The 16754-nt window shown below is 49.9% G+C and overlaps 1 protein-coding gene across 5 annotated transcripts in view; it reads left to right on the top strand.

Moving 5' to 3' along the window:
- DIS3L2 (DIS3 like 3'-5' exoribonuclease 2) overlaps positions 1-4292 on the top strand; it is a 384538-nt gene extending 380246 nt beyond the window's left edge. For all 5 annotated transcript variants that reach the window (XM_056819939.1, XM_056819938.1, XM_056819942.1 and 2 more), the window contains 7 exons: positions 1111-1294; positions 2074-2160; positions 2455-2602; positions 2689-2819; positions 2937-3041; positions 3515-3616; positions 3792-4292. In XM_056819939.1, coding sequence (XP_056675917.1) covers positions 1111-1294; positions 2074-2160; positions 2455-2602; positions 2689-2819; positions 2937-3041; positions 3515-3616; positions 3792-3923 — 889 coding nt within the window. In that variant the 3' untranslated portion in view covers positions 3924-4292. The remainder of the gene's footprint in view (positions 1-1110; positions 1295-2073; positions 2161-2454; positions 2603-2688; positions 2820-2936; positions 3042-3514; positions 3617-3791) is intronic.
- Positions 4293-16754: the final 12462 nt, after the last annotated feature.

Below are 16754 nucleotides of genomic sequence, written 5' to 3'. Positions count from 1 at the left end.
GATACCAGTATTTTCCCTGATCTTTATGTTAGGTTTGAGTTTTCTTCTTCCTAAGATCTTTAGTAATTTTGGTCTTTTTTCCCCCTGATTTTTTACCCCTATTCATTTTTTGGCTCTCATCTAATGGTGGTTTCCTTGGGGGCTGGAGTGCCTCTGCCTCCTTCTATGCTGGCCAGTAAATGGTTTGCTAGCCTGGATCTCTGGAAAGAACTGACCCCAAATGGATGCTAATTTCTTCCCCCCCCCCCCATCCGTGCAGCGTCTTACCCTGGTCACCATCACTTCCATTCCTTCATTCTCTTGCCCAGTACCAGCAAGTCAGAGCTTTGCCATGTGGGTGCCGTGATGTTGCGGCTCCCCACTGGCTGTCTCTTGTGAGCCGGACAGACGTCCACAGTCTGGAGCTGGGAGGGAAGGAGGACCAGAGTGTGGGGCTTTTTAGGCCCGTGTCGGGTCTGCGGGATGTGCTGAGTGAGCTCAGGATCGTCGAAGGGCTGTCGTGGTATGTGGGGGGGGGTTAAACTTCTTTCGAATTTTAGGGTTCCTCAGCCACGAAGTTAGTTCATTTTGGTCCTCCCCTCACCGAGGCCATTATTTCCACCTCCTTTGAAGGGCAGCTTCCCCGGGGCTTTCAGGAAAGGTTTCCCCTCTTCGCCAGCGTGGATGTGGCCATTCCCTCCTTTGTCTTGAGCTTCCTCCGTCTTAGGGCCCCCCCCGGGGCCGAGGGGCTGCCCTTTCCGGGACTCCAGGACAGCCTCATCCCCCATTCGCTGGCCAGCTTCCCTGGGGCCTTTGGTTCCTTCCTGCCCACATGGCACAGGGAGCCTCTGGGCTTGGCCGTCCTCGGCTGCCTGGGCGCCGGAGCAGAGGCCACGGAGCACCGCGCACCCCCGCCTGCCCCGGCCCTCTCACTGGGGAGGAGCAGGCCGACGAGCCCAGGGCTTCCTCCCCGGCCTGGAACTGGGATCCAGCTGGGCCTCCCGCAGGCCCCGAGGGGCCACTGCCCAGGGTTCCCCCAGGCACGGCCTCTTCCGTGCCCCTGGCCTGTGGGCCCTTCGTCCCTTCACCCTGGAGAGGCCTCCTTCTATTCCCTCTTTGATGCCTCTGCAGGCTGGTGGAGGAGTTCATGCTGTTGGCCAACATGGCAGTGGCTCACCAGATCTACCGCGCCTTCCCTGAGCGGGCCCTGCTGCGCCGCCACCCGCCCCCCCAGAGCAAGCTGCTGAGTGACCTCGAGGAGCTCTGTGACCAGCTGGGACTGGCCATTGACTTCAGCTCGGCGGGAGCCCTGCACGTGAGTGCCCAGGCCCCTCAGCCCCCCGCCCCTCACCAGGGCCCCTCAGCCCCCCACCCCTCACCTGGGCCCCCCAGCCCCCCCCACTCCCTCACCAGGGCCCCTCAGCCCCCCCCCCACTCCCTCACCAGGGCCCCTCAGCCCCCCCCCCACTCCCTCACCAGGGCCCCTCAGCCCCCCGCCCCTCACCTGGGCCCCTCAGCCCCCCGCCCCTCACCAGGGCCCCTCAGCCCCCCACCCCTCACCTGGGCCCCCCAGCCCCCCCCCACTCCCTCACCAGGGCCCCTCAGCCCCTCAGCCCCCCACCCCTCACCAGGGCCCCTCAGCCCCCCACTCCCTCACCAGGGCCCCTCAGCCCCCACTCCCTCACCAGGGCCCCTCAGCCCCCCACCCCTCACCAGGGCCCCTCAGCCCCCCACCCCTCACCAGGGCCCCTCAGCCCCTCAGCCCCCCACCCCTCACCAGGGCCCCTCAGCCCCCCACTCCCTCACCAGGGCCCCTCAGCCCCCACTCCCTCACTCAGACCCTAGGAAGGGAAGGGAAGGGGTGAGTTTTGGGGTGCCACTGGTTGACTTGGGCAACACAAGGCCCCTGGAATGCCATCACCTGCCCTCTGTGGTCCTCTTGCTTTCTTCCCCCGGGGGCCCTGCTGGGGGCCTCGCACTTGGGGCAGGCCTTTGGCCCTCGGGCCCCTCTCAGAGAAGAGCGAGGAGCCCGGCTCGGCCCTGCCGCCTCCTCTCCGGCTCCGTCTTACTCAGAACATGTTGGGATCCTTCTAGAAAAGCCTGACGGAGATGTTTGGGGACGACATGTACTCCCTGGCGTGGAAGGAGGTGCTCACCAACATGTGCTCGAGGCCCATGCAGGTGAGGGAGGCCACCCCGCGCCGCCCCCACCCTGTCCTTAGCTCAGGGCTATTGCTGCTGCCCTCTGAGGACTGTGCGGCGGGGCAGAGGGGGCAGCGGGGGGAGGCGGGGGCAGAGGGGGGCAGCGGGGGGAGGCAGAGGAGGCGGGGGCAGAGGGGATAGCGGGGGCAGTGGGGGGAGGCAGGGGCAGAGGGGGTCAGCGGGGGGAGGCAGGGGGCAGAGGGGCAGCGGGGGCAGAGTGCCTCCCGTGACCCTCTGGCCAGCCTCTGTGCTCTGACCCCGCTCCCCCTCCAGATGGCGCTGTACTTCTGCACGGGCGTGCTCCAGGACGTGGCTCAGTTCCGCCACTACGCCCTCAACGTGCCCCTCTACACCCACTTCACCTCGCCCATCCGCCGCTTCGCCGACGTCCTGGTGCACCGGCTCCTCGCGGCCTCGCTCGGTAGGTTGGGGCGTCCCGTGTAGGTTTCCAGGGGGGCCCCCTTCCCTCCATCCTCGCCCACCTGGCAGCGCCCGTGTGCCCCCCAGGGTCCAGAGAGCCCCTGAGCCTGGACGCGGACGGCCTCCAGAAGCAGGCTGACCACTGCAACGACCGGCGGATGGCCTCCAAACGGGTGCAGGAGCTCAGCACCAACCTCTTCTTCGCCGTCATGGTCCGGGTAAGGCAGGCCCGGCCGGGGCCTTTGTCCTCCTCCCTCCCTTCCCCCTCAGCAGGGCCCTAGTCCTGGGGAGCCCCGGGGCCCGCAGCCGGCCTCACGGCGCCCTTGCCTCCCCAGGAGAGCGGCCCCTTGGAGTCCGAAGCCATGGTCATGGGCGTCCTGAACAAGGCCTTTGACGTGCTGGTGTTACGCTTTGGGGTGCAGAAGCGCATCTACTGCAACGTGAGTGCCGCCCCGAGACCCCCCTCCCCCTCCCCCGCCCCCCCATTTGCAGGCGCTTCCTGGGAGCTGGGGGGGGGGGGCTGGCCTGAGGGGAGGCAGGTCTCGGGGCTGCTTCCCAGGAGCTGCTGTGGCCGCGCGGTTCAGTCCAGGAACGCTCTGAGCTCGCTGGGATTCTAATTGGAGGAGAGCTCAGACACCTTCCACGGGGGGGGGGGGGCATGGGGGGGGCAGTCCCTCGGGAAAAGTGTCCGGACAGTCCAAGTTGCCGATCGGTCAGGAGGGGCTCAGGGAGAGCCCCGTGGGGAGAAGGCTCCTCGTGCTGGTCTTGGCCAGCCCGGAGAGGTGGGCTGGGGCGGCTCCACAACGGAGCCCCCTCCCTTCCTTCACTCTCACGGCGGGGTGCTGGCCTCGGGGCCAGAAGGGGCCCCCGAGCCGGCCCCATAGCCGAGGGGTTCGCTGCATCTCGCCCGCAGGCCCTGCCGCTGCAGAACCACCACTTTAAGAAGGTGGGGAAGAAGCCGGAGCTCACCCTCATCTGGGAAGCCGAGAGCCCCCAGCAGAAGGCGGTGCCCCAGGTGAGGTCAGGGGGCGGGGGCGGGGCCCAGAGAGCCGGGACAACCCAGCCCAGGCCCCCTCCCCAGGCCCAGCTCCTGGCAGGGAGGCAGGCCGGAGGCCGGAGGCCGCCTGCTTCTCCAGCCCGGGGCCTTGCTTGCCGCCTCTCCGGGGCTGACCTCTGCTCTCCGGCCGCAGGTGATCACCATTTTCAGCCTGGTGGAGGTGGTTTTGGAAGCGGAGGACGACACCCTCAAGTACGTGGCCACCCTGAAGAGGCCGGAGGGGACCCAGGCGCCGGAGGACGGGCTGAGAGACCGAGACGGATGAGGGGCGACCCAGCCCCGCCTCCCCTCTCGGCCTGGCCGCACCGCCCAGGGGACGGAGGGACCTCGGCGAGCCCAGGGGGATTTTAAGTTTGTTTAAAGTTTTAAGTTAAGTTTAACAATTTGGGAGTTTTGTGGAAGTTTAATTTTAACATGAACCGAGTGGGGGCCGGACTGAGGTGCTGGGAGAGCGGCAGGAGAGGGGGCCGGACGCGGCCGCCCCCGCAGAGCTCTCTCGGCCTCCTCTTGGCCTCCCCTCAGCAAGAAGCCGCCGTGGTGGGCCGGGGGCTGCCTAGCCCGGCCAGCCCCCACCCAGCCAGGCTGGGGCTTTCTTGGTAAATCCACATCATGGAATAAATTGGATGACGAGGGACAGTGTGGTCTGTGTGGCCGTTGGAGGGTTCTCGGCTGGCGGGGCGCCCTCTGCCTTCACCAGAGCGCAGACCAGGGGTTCCCCTCCGCTGGATTGCCGATGGGCGGCGCTGCAGTCTGTGCCGCAGCAGGGACGTCTCGGCCCGGGAATGGATAGACCCCCCCCCCCGGGGAGATTGATGCCTCGCGTGACACTTCTGCTGATTAAAAAATACATAATTGGTGCCCAGGATCCCCCAAAGCCGTAAATCTGCCCCCCCCCCCAGCAGCGCACACAAGCTTGGCCCTGGCCATTCATAACGTGTCATTGAGACCAACAGCCTCCAGAGCCTGAGCTGCTGCTTTCTGGCCTCCTCCGGGCCCTGCGGCCTCCCCCACACCCTGGGCTAGCTCCCGGAGGCAGAGGGCCGAGAAGGGGGGAGGGAGGCGAGGCTGGAGGGCAGGAGAGGCGGCCTGGGGGGAGCGAGCTCTTCCCTGAAGATGTCAGATAGGCAGCCGCTCTGGGTGCACCCCAAAGGGGCTGGTCCTTATCCTCGCAGCCTCCTAGAGAGGAGGAAGCCAACCGTCCCCCTGACCCAGAGACGAGGCGTTGTCATGATGGCGGCTTCAGCTGCTGGGACAACCCCCTGATTTGTTTTCTTGATAGTTTGATTCTTCAGAAGATGAAGGAAGCATTCCGGGCGCTGCTTCTCCGGGTCCCACAGCAGGCCCTCAGGGGCTTGGAACGCTTGTCCTTCCTTTGCGGTGGCAGCACCAGACTTCCATGAGCTCCCCTTGGAGAGTCGTGCCCAGGCTGGCAGCTTCCCCTGGCCAGAGAAGGGAAACAGAGGCTTAGTGGAATATTGGAAAGGAGCATCCCAAGAAACTGCCTCCCTCCTTGGGTTTGTAGGCCAAGCTTAGTGCGGAAAAAGACCCTGGCGTCCCTGAAAAGGTCTAGTTACCCATCAGGCTCAGGGCCACGGACTGCCCCTGCCTCCCTCCCTGCTTTTAACCTTCCCTTCAGCCTCCGTCTTTCCCTAGAACACCAGACCAACATCAGGAAAACCAGACTAGCACATCGAAAGTCCCTTTTTGACAAAGACTATACCAGGTAGGGCCACTCCCAGTGGCCAGGCTACAGCAAGTCAAGAAGCTTGGGTGGCCCGGCTGCTGAGTCTTCAAAGGATCATTCTGTCAGAGGGCTTTAGCCAAGTCTCGGGAGGTCCCAGAAGCCCTCTGGAGATGGAGGTCTCTGTCAGAGGGCTTTAGCCAAGTCTGGGGAGGTCCCAGAAGCCCTCTGGAGATGGAGGTCTCTGTCAGAGGGCTTTAGCCAAGTCTCGGGAGGTCCCAGAAGCCCTCTGGAGATGGAGGTCTCTGTCAGAGGGCTTTAGCCAAGTCTGGGGAGGTCCCAGAAGCCCTCTGGAGATGGAGGTCTCTGTCAGAGGGCTTTAGCCAAGTCTCGGGAGGTCCCAGAAGCCCTCTGGAGATGGAGGTCTCTGTCAGAGGGCTTTAGCCAAGTCTCGGGAGGTCCCAGAAGCCCTCTGGAGATGGAGGTCTCTGTCAGAGGGCTTTAGCCAAGTCTCGGGAGGTCCCAGAAGCCCTCTGGAGATGGAGGTCTGTCAGAGGGCTTTAGCCAAGTCTCGGGAGGTCCCAGAAGCCCTCTGGAGATGGAGGTCTCTGTCAGAGGGCTTTAGCCAAGTCTCGGGAGGTCCCAGAAGCCCTCTGGAGATGGAGGTCTCTGTCAGAGGGCTTTAGCCAAGTCTGGGGAGGTCCCAGAAGCCCTCTGGAGATGGAGGTCTCTGTCAGAGGGCTTTAGCCAAGTCTCGGGAGGTCCCAGAAGCCCTCTGGAGATGGAGGTCTCTGTCAGAGGGCTTTAGCCAAGTCTCGGGAGGTCCCAGAAGCCCTCTGGAGATGGAGGTCTCTGTCAGAGGGCTTTAGCCAAGTCTCGGGAGGTCCCAGAAGCCCTCTGGAGATGGAGGTCTCTGTCAGAGGGCTTTAGCCAAGTCTCGGGAGGTCCCAGAAGCCCTCTGGAGATGGAGGTCTCTGTCAGAGGGCTTTAGCCAAGTCTCGGGAGGTCCCAGAAGCCCTCTGGAGATGGAGGTCTCTGTCAGAGGGCTTTAGCCAAGTCTGGGGAGGTCCCAGAAGCCCTCTGGAGATGGAGGTCTCTGTCAGAGGGCTTTAGCCAAGTCTGGGGAGGTCCCAGAAGCCCTCTGGAGATGGAGGTCTCTGTCAGAGGGCTTTAGCCAAGTCTCGGGAGGTCCCAGAAGCCCTCTGGAGATGGGGGTCTCTGGCATTTAACCTTTTCACAGAGTCCTTTAATGAGAAGCAGCCCCTATCCTGCAAAAGTGCTGTTAGTAGGTCTGTCTCTGTCCCTGCCACCCTCGGCTCCCACATCTGTCTAATACAGCCTGTCCTTTCCCGGATGAGTTCTTCAAGCACTGGATGCTAGCTGTCTGTCTCCTGGAGTCTTCTCCAATTAGATCCACCCAGTCACCCCACTGTGTTCTCATACGGCATGATCTCCAGGGTCTTCACCAGACATTCTCCAGTGCATCAGCTGCGTCCTTCCAGGCTGGAGCTGAATGCAGGGCTCCAGCAGCTCCCCGCCATAGTCCTAGATCCTGGGCCTCCCTTCCTGGCCTCAAGAGGCCAGATTGCCTCCTGCTTCCCTGGGAGCTTGCATGTCCCTGGGAACCCACAGGAGAGTTTGCAGAGACTGCTCTCTAACCAGACTACCCCACTGGCTTCTTGTGAGGTTTGACTTTTTGGATGCAAATGCGAGACTCTGTTCATTAAATGCCATTAGATTTGGCCCAGAGTTCTGGATTGTCAAGACACTTCGTGGTTCCTCACTCCATGGCTTTTTCCAAGTCACTCATCAAAACCCTAAATGATCTGTGGCCCAACACAGATCCCCGGAACCCTCCACCTGGAGATTCCTTCCAGGGGGATGTCGAGCTGTTGATGACAACTCTCGGTTCAGCCCATCACCCGGTTCTGAATCTGCCTCCCGTAGCCGTCTCACCCACATCTCTTGACAGGGATTAGCATGAGAAACTTTCTGGCCGAATATTCTCCAAAATCTCGGCAAGTGAGCTAGCAGCAGCTCTGGTGACCGCCAGAAAAGGGACGAAGTTCTCCTGGCGTGTGTCGCCTGTTTGAAAGGAAGCTGTCGGTCCTTTGGGAGCTCCCCCGCCCCCAACACCGAATCATCCCCTTAGCAGTGAACTCTACTGCATTGCCACAAACTGAAGCCTGGCTCAAGGGTTTGATTATCAGACTTGGTTCTCTTCCGGCTTCTGAAAACAGCAAGATATGCCCCTTCCATCTCTAGCATCCCTCCCGTTCCCCGCAGCCTTTCAGCTGGGCTGTAATCACGTCGCTGGCCCCTGTTAGGCTAGGATTTTGGATAAGGGAAACACAAGAGGAAAACCCGTATAAAAATCTACTTTATTGTTTTGGAAGGGAAAGGAATAAGGGCTTAGGGACTTACGTATGCTTATTCTTATTTTAAAAACTAACTGTGCTAACTAGGTTACTAAACTAAAACGTGACCAAGTCCCCAAATCTTACTCAGGAGGGGTCCAAAAAACAGAGCCAGGATCTGTTGTTTGGTGTCCAAGCAAGTCCCGATGTCTGTCCAAGGGAGACTGAATGCTGCCAGCAGCTAGAAACAGGAACCCTTCCTCAGTTCAGCACAGGGAAATCCTCTTCGGACTTTCCTCTTGACTTCCTCAGGAGACCAGAAGAAAAGTCCACTGGGGCAAGATGGAGTCTTCCCAGATCCTCCAGCTCAGGCTCCCATGTGACCCTTGATCACATGCCACTGTCAGTCATAGCAAGGTCTGCACTTTTCAGTTCTTGCAGTTTTGCAAATTACAAACCTTCCCATCCTTTATCACGACTCCCCCCAATTGCACGAATCAAAAATCATGTCGGAAACACGACTTTTGAATTTGTGCACAATCTAAAATACTTACGTTACCTAAACTAAGAAATTACCCCAAATGACAAACATCCGACACTCAGCTCTCTCACTCTAACTTACACCAACCTATTCTAAGGAATTGTAACAAGGGGAAAAGGAAAACAAAGTCAATAATGGATAAGTACAAAAGTCAAACAGAAGCCACGTCAGAACAGCAAATAACACCAGACAGATGAGCATAACTTCCATGCAAACATCAAACAAACTACTCATCAACTAAAACAGAACAATGTGCTAGCATTGCAGTACATTAACATGAAACCTAGAGAAGACAATGTGAAAATCGCAATAAACACAACATTGCATAAGTTTTACAATGAAAATTAAACCAAACAAACTCACTTATGCAAATATATGTAACTGAGCTATGTACAACATTTACATATATACATACATACAATATATGCATGTATGCTATACATATGCATATATTTACACATAGTTTACATATTTACATACACTATAATACAATTAATTTACGATCCTATTGTGCCCTATTTACATATATTTACATATTTACTTACAATTTTGTTTGCTATGTGATGTCACATGTTGTTTGTGTTCTGTCATGTATGATGCAGTGCACGTCAGTATCTAATTTTCTTACTTCATTTTACCTAACTTCAAACTGCTTCTCCTCACTAAATCTCTACCGAAACTAACCCTAAGTGTGTAACTACATTTTGTTAGTCAATAACGTATCAGAACACTGTTGGTATCCTAACTATACAGTATTTCACTCATTTAAGCAGTGATTCAGTGTAGCCTAACCATGTTTATGTTTTGTGTTTATGTTGTTACTTTTGTTGTCATGTCGTTTTGCTATTTAAATATGAGTGTCACTCTTACGTTATGCTGTATGCCACATACTTACCCCTACTTCCTCTTGAATATCCTTCTGCCATTCCATAGTAGGAAATATATTTGTGTTTGTATGTGAATAAATGCTATGTTATTATTTACTATAATACATTGCCCAAAGTATAAAATCATCAGTCCATTTACCCTGTAATCCTCTTCATTGCAAATTTTACAAAGTCTTAAAAATTTCTTAAGTTCTCAGTCTTTCATCAATGTTCATTAATTCCTGAATTCTCCTCTTCATCTGCATTGTGTAATATTTATAGGGAAAGATGAGGGGATTGAAAAAACAGGGGATACGGAAGCTTTGTAGCTTGGAATGGAGGAGTTGAAGGGAGAGAGGGAATATGGCTGCTGGTGAGGCAAAGGAGAGAGATGCCCCCTGCCGAGAGGCTCTTTTTGAACAAAATGGGGTGTTCGAGAAATGAGCCATTTATGATAGCCTGCGGGGATGTCTTCTTGCTGTATTGCTGCCGAAGTTGCCCCAGAGCAGGTAAACATGGACCCTCCTGAGGGACAAGCCTTTCCCCAGAATTTGGTCGCCCAGCAGGGGTCTGATAAGGAACGTTTGTAAGTGGATGACTGAACTGAGGTTCAGCTCCCTCTATGCCCCAGAAAAATAGTCCACTTATCTGACTGCAATATTCAAATAAGATGAATTTTAATAACCAGTTCAGATTGGAGAAATATCAGGGAAAAGGGAAGAGGGATGTCCCTAAATAAGCTATGGAGCTGAGGCCAGGCCTCACAGGCTGGTGGGAGGGTTTCTCTTATTCCTGTCTACACTATTATCTGTGCTAGTTTTTCTTAATTTCAAAATCTTAGCAGTAGACAGCAAGCAACAAGAACAGTTTTGACCTTCAGAGCTGGTGGGGCCGGTCTCTTCGGGCTGAAGAATGTAGAGGCACCTCAATCCAGAGACTTGAAAGCCCAAGCTTCTCCCACTACCAATGCCAGGAAGGAAGTGCTCTAGTCACAAGACCAACTGCCACTCCCAGTTGCCCTTTCCCCCACCAACTGTCAGTCTTGTTCATTTCTTCTCTCTCTAATATTCCCATTGTTGGCTGTTCCAACACAGTGGCAGAAAGTCCAGAACTTGTTCTAGTTTCCTTTCCACGATTGTCTTCTTCTATCCTCTTCCGCAGGAATAGGCCTCTCCTTACTGATCTTTTTGACTGCAGACTCAATTTGACTGATGATTCTATCTTTCTGCAATCTCTTCATTCCCTTCTTCTTCAATGATTTGTATATTTTCATTATTTATACCATATGCTAATTTTATATGTGAACAATGATACTAAGAATCTCTACCCCAAACTTTTACTGAAGATGGAGAAACCAACCCAATAATGTAAGGACCTAACCAACTTTCCTGTGTTGTTGATGTTTTAGCAAAATTTTTTACATATGCTATATCTCCTGGTTCATAATTATGAAGAGAATAATCCAAAGGACCAGTTTGAATTAATACTCCCATATCATGTAATTCTTTTAGTCTTTGTTGTAAAACTTAAGTAAGAAGCAAGTTGACAATCTCCTCCTAAGAGAGATGTATAGAGTGTCTTACAAGTTTTTGCTTGTAGTGGATGGAGCAGGTCCAAAGAGCATTTAATAGGATGATATATGCAAATCTGCTCTTGGCCTCATATGTAAGTAAAACAAAGCTATGGGAAGAATATCTGACCTTTTGAGATGAGTTTCAGCACAGAGCTTCCCTACCATAGTCTTTATTTCCTTATTCATTCGCTCAACTTGGCCTGAACTTTGGGGATGATGCGGCGCATGATATTTTGGTGTTATTCCTAGATTTTCATAGACTCTTCAGGATGTCTTGAGTGAAATGGGATCCTTTATTAGAGTCTATTATTAGTGGTACTCCAAATCTAGGTATGATTTCCTTAATCAACACTTTCACCACAAAGCTAGCTGTATTTGTATTAGATGGAAAAGCTTCAGGCCATTTAGTTAATCTATCAACAATTACTAAGAAAAACTTGTATCTTCCAGCTTTTGGCATGCTGATATAATCAACCTGCAGACTCTCAAATGGACAATATGCTAAAGGTCTACCACCTAAACCTTTCTGTCTGAATGCTCCTTGATTGAATTTTTGGCAAATAGAACAACTAGAACAGATCTTATTTGTTACAGTACCTATTCCAGGAGCAACCCATTGCTTCTTTACAGTGTCAATTACAGCTTGACTACCAAAATGACCTTTTGTGTGAATGACTTGACACAAATAGGTATACGGGTCTTTTGGTAACAGTGGCTTTCCTGAATCTGTTAACCATATACCATTCTTTTTTGTTAACCATAACCATTCTTTTCTAGCTCCAAACTTCTCTTTCCATTTTTGTGTTTCTGAGTCTACATAAGCTTTTTCTAGATCATCAGATTCTATAGTTGATAAGTTCATAATATACACTGAAGCATTTCTGGCCACAAATTTTGCCATTATGTCAGCTCTGTTATTTCCTTTAGAAACAGAATCTCTTCTATCAGTATGGCTTCCTATGGATTACCGTTAGCTGTTTAGGCTTCTGGATAGCATCCAACAACTCAGTTATTATTTCTGCATGAGCAATTGGTTTTCCTGATGCAGTAATAAAACCTTGTTGTTTCCAGATCTTTCCTGTTGCATGACAAACAGAAAAAGCATAATGAAAGTCTGTGTAAATGTTTGTACTTTTACCTGCTGCCAGAAGAAATGCTTGCTTTAAAGCTATTAACTCTGCGGTTTGAGCACTAAGGTTACTAGGTAATGATCCATACCACAGTGTCTCAAATTCTGTGACAACTGCAGCACCTGTACATCTAATTCTATTACACAGATATGAAGATCCATCTGTGAATAAAACCAAATTTGGATTTTTGATCGGAGTGTCTCTTAAATCCGTCCTTGGCATATCCACTAGATTTACTATTTCTAAGCATTCATGTAATGGTTCACCATTCTTTGGCAAATCAGGAAGAAGTGTAGCTGAGTTTAATACACTACATCTTTTCAATGTGATGTTTTCACTACCTAGAAGTATAATTTCATACTTAGATATTCATTGGTCTGAATATGCTTGAGTATGGAATTTCCTCATTAGTACTTCTATTTGATATGAACGGAATACCGTCAATAGACATCCCAAAACTAATTCTGATGACTTTTGAACTAACACAGCTGCAGCAGCTACACCCCTTAAACAAGGAATTGTACCTGCAGCAATTGTATCTAGCTTACAACTATAGTATCCAATCGGATGATAATTTTGTCCTAAAGTCTGTGTCAGTACACCAGATGCAATACCTTTGGTTTCATGCACAAATAATTGAAAAGGTTTAGTATAGTCTGGGATTCCAAGAGCTGGTGCAGATAAAATCACTTCCTTAAGCTTACTTAAGGCTTGCAGATGTTCTGGTTTGAGTTTCAGAGGTTCTAGTTCTATATTCCTAGTTAGATCTGTTAAACACTTAGTAATTTCACTATATGCAGGTATCCATTGTCTACAAAAACCAGTTGTCCCAAGAACAGCTCTGAGTTGCTTCTTGGTCTTAGATGCACTCAGTTTCTGGATATTGGCTATTCTTTTCTTAGTGATGCTTCTGGAACCCTCTGACAACACAAAACCAAGATATTCAACACGTGGCAAAACCCACTGAAGTTTTGCTTTAGAGATTTTATGTCCACGTTTATATAATTCAATCAAAAGAATCTTTCTATCTCTCAAACACACTTTAGCAGATGGAGATGCTAGGAGGATATCATCTACAAAATGCACTATTTACTTTCCTTAAATGATATTGTTTTAAGGTCTCTGTTCAAAATTTGAGAGAATTGACTTGGGCTGTCACAGAATCCCTGTGGAAGACAAGTGAATGTCCACTGGTCACTATCCCATGTGAAAGCAAAGATCTTTTGAGAATCCTCATGAATTGGTATCGAGAAAAATGCTGAACACAAATCTATCACAGTGAAATATCTTGCTTGACTTGGAATGGATATTATAGTAGCTGGGCTTGGTACTACAGGATAAGTCTTAATTACATGATCATTTATAGCTCTTAAATCCAGTATGAATCTATAGACAACTTTGCCATCTTGATCAAGCTTTTGCTTCTTTATTGGCAGTATGGGAGTATTGTAATTTATAAAACATGGTATTATGATCCTTTGTTAAATTAGGCACTCAATAATCAGTCTTATTCCGTCTATAGCTTCTTTACTCAAAGGAGATTGAGGAACACAAGGAACTGGTCCTTGGTTCTCACTACCACTGGATCAGCTGATTTCAATAGGCCAACATCTGTGGAAGACTTTGCCCATAAACCTTCTGGTATATCCTCATGAATAGGATAGATGGAATTCAACTCAGTCTCTGCACCGACTGAATGTAAGAATAGCAATGGAAAGGCTTTCAGATATTCTTCTGGGAGTTGTAATGATATATCCCCAGTGTCAGTACATTGAATCATTGCTCGTAATTTACAAAGCAAGTCCCTCCAGAAAAGGTTCATTGGGCATCCAGGCATACATAGAAATGCGTGTTCCACACTTAATGGACCAAAGGTAATCATTTTAGGTTGTAATTTAACTACTCTCTTTGATTTTCCAGTAGCTCCAATCACTTACATAGTACCAACAGCTCTACAGTCTTTAGGAACACTTTGCAAAACTGATTTACTGGCTCCAGTATCCACCAAAAGATCATATATCTGATCCCCTATAGTTACAGAAACATAGAGTTAGGTGCTATTTGGGGGTTGGAAGGTTTCAAGAATTGGTGCAAGCACAGTAACATCAGTACAAAACTCAGTCATTTCCTGTCCATCCAAATCAACATCTGCATGAACTACATGACTCTACCAGGATTTTACATCATTAGCTTTTATATTACTCTCATTGGTCCTTAAATTCTCCATCTTAGTATCATTGTTCCCATTTACAATTTCATTATTATTATTTAGGTTATATTCTTCATTAATTTCTCTTATCATACATTCATTAGGATTTTCTATTAAATTTATATGACAATGTTTCTTCTGTACAATTATTTATACCAACTATATCCTCCTTTGATTCAATTAATTCATTTGTATCACCATGTATTTTATTTTCATTTATCCTCAACTCATTTGCAATTATATCACACTCATTCCTTGATTCATTCTCATGTGTTCCCTGGGCAAACCTACATAAGACACTATTCTTACTCTGTTCACCCTTTACAACCTGGCTATACTTAGGCCTTGCTCCAGCATTTACCCAAGACTGCATAGTATTTAAATCAGGTGTTTGTTGTCCCTGGCAACAGGCATTTTGACATTGATTGGTATACCTAGTTTGATTATTGTTATTATTTACATTCCATCTATTATTATTATTATAATTATTACTATCCCAGTCATTGTTTCTATAATACCCATTACTTAATTGTCTCCTAACTGATTCCTAAAGTGGCAGTCTCTGAACAGGTGTTCAATGTGATCACACAGGAAACACCTCCTAGGGCCTGGTCTCCTTTTATTTGGTTTATAAGTATTATTAGTATACCTTGGCTGTACAGATCTTAATGCAGCCACAGCTTTTATTTCTTTGATTTCACTCTCTCTAGCCTTTGATTCAGCTTCCTTCAATTTCCTCTTTAAGTCCTCAACAATAGTATCCCTGTCATCATTCCTTTCCTCCGAGTCTGTAATCAAATATGTGGCCTTCCTCCATAGATCATCCAACTCCTAATTCATCCCAGTCACGGTAATTTGTTTTTTAAAAATTGCCTGCCGGTTAAGATGGTGGCTTAGAGAAAGCTGAAGTTCAGATCTCCGGAAAACCCTTCCCGACCGATCTCAAACTAGAAGCTCCTAAGGCGCCGAAATTCAAAACGATCAACAGCACAGACCCTGGGAACCCTCCTCCTGGACCTGGACCCGGTTCAAAAGGTACGGCTCCCCTTAAAAGCCAGAACCCGAGATCCCTCGGACCTCAGGGGTAGGAGCGCAGAGTCCAAGGCTCCCGGAAGCGGCAGCCGCGCCGGGCTCAGAGAGCAGGGTCTGAGGAACAACAACCCTCAGGGTCTTCTACCCAAGTCCCAGTCCGGGTGAAAGTTACTGCCTGGGGCCTCCGCTGCAAAGAGCCTGTCGGTCCGGGTGAAAGTTACTGCCTGGGGCCTCCGCTGCAGAGAGCTGGTCAAAACAACAGCAACCCTCAGGGCGGGCAAGACAGCCTCACGGGCTGGATCCTGCTATCCAAGTCTCAGTGAAAGTCTGTGCTCTCGGAGCTTGGGGAAGCGGCAGCCCATCCCCCCGCAGGCCGACGAAACAGCCTCACGGCCAGGGATTCTGAAGGCAACTTCCGGAAATCGAGCCAGGGGGAGAGTGTGGCCTCGTGGTCCGACCCTTCCATTCCAGTTCCAGTGAGGCATATTCAGTTTAACCCAGGGAACGCTCATAGAACCAACATCTGCCCAGGACTAAAGCCTCTGATCACCAGACAAAGACAAGAAAAGCCAATCCTCCACGTTCAGAGATGACAAACTCCACAGAAGCACAGAAGCCCCAAAATACCAAGAAAAATAAGAAGAAAGGGGCGACTCTGGACACATTCTATGGAGCCAAAATACAAAATACAGAGCAGATAGAAGAAGATATACAAGAAAATTCTCCAAAATCTTCCAAAGGAAATAGAAACTCTCCACAAACCCATGAAGAATTTGAATCAGAAAGGACCAAAAAGATGGAAGCCCTCTGGGAGGAAAAGTGGGAAATGATGCAAAAGAAATTCACGCATCTACAAAACCAGTTTGACCAAACTGTAAAAGAAAACCAGGCTTTAAAGCAAGAACTAATAAAGCAAAGCCAAAACACCAAGAAATTAGAAGAGAACATAAAATATCTCACCGACAAGGTGATAGATCTGGAAAACAGGGGGAGAAGAGAAAATTTAAGAATAATTGGACTCCCAGAAAAGCCAGAAATAAACACCAAACTGGACATGGTGATACAAGATATAATCAAAGAAAATTGCCCAGAGATTTTAGAACAAGGGGGCAATACAGCCACTGACAGAGCTCACAGAACACCTTCTACACTAAACCCCCAAAAGACAACTCCCAGGAATGTAATTGCCAAATTCCAAAGCTATCAAACAAAAGAAAAAATCCTACAGGAAGCCAGAAAAAGACAATTTAGATATAAAGGAATGCCAATCAGGGTCACACAAGACCTTGCAAGTTCTACGCTGAATGATCGTAAGGCATGGAACATGATCTTCAGAAAGGCAAGGGAGCTGGGTCTCCAACCAAGAATCAGCTACCCAGCAAAACTGACTATATACTTCCAAGGGAAAGTATGGGCATTCAACAAAATAGAAGACTTCCAACTTTTTGCAAAGAAAAGACCAGAGCTCTGTGGAAAGTTTGATACCGAAAATCAAAGAGCAAGGAATACCTGAAAAGGTAAATATTAAGGAAAGGGGAAAAATGTTATCTTCTTTTACTCAAACTCTCTTCTATAAGGACTACATTTATATCAACCTATGTATACTAATATGTGGGGAAAATGTAATGTATAAATAGGGGGTAAAGAAAGACCAAATAGAATAATCGTTCTCACACAAAGATTCACAGGGGAAGGGGAGGGGAAGAA

The sequence above is a fragment of the Monodelphis domestica genome, chromosome 2, assembly GCF_027887165.1.
Source record: "Monodelphis domestica isolate mMonDom1 chromosome 2, mMonDom1.pri, whole genome shotgun sequence".
NCBI classification, from domain to species: Eukaryota; Metazoa; Chordata; class Mammalia; order Didelphimorphia; family Didelphidae; genus Monodelphis; species Monodelphis domestica.
This window is presented reverse-complemented; position numbering and strand designations above follow the sequence as displayed.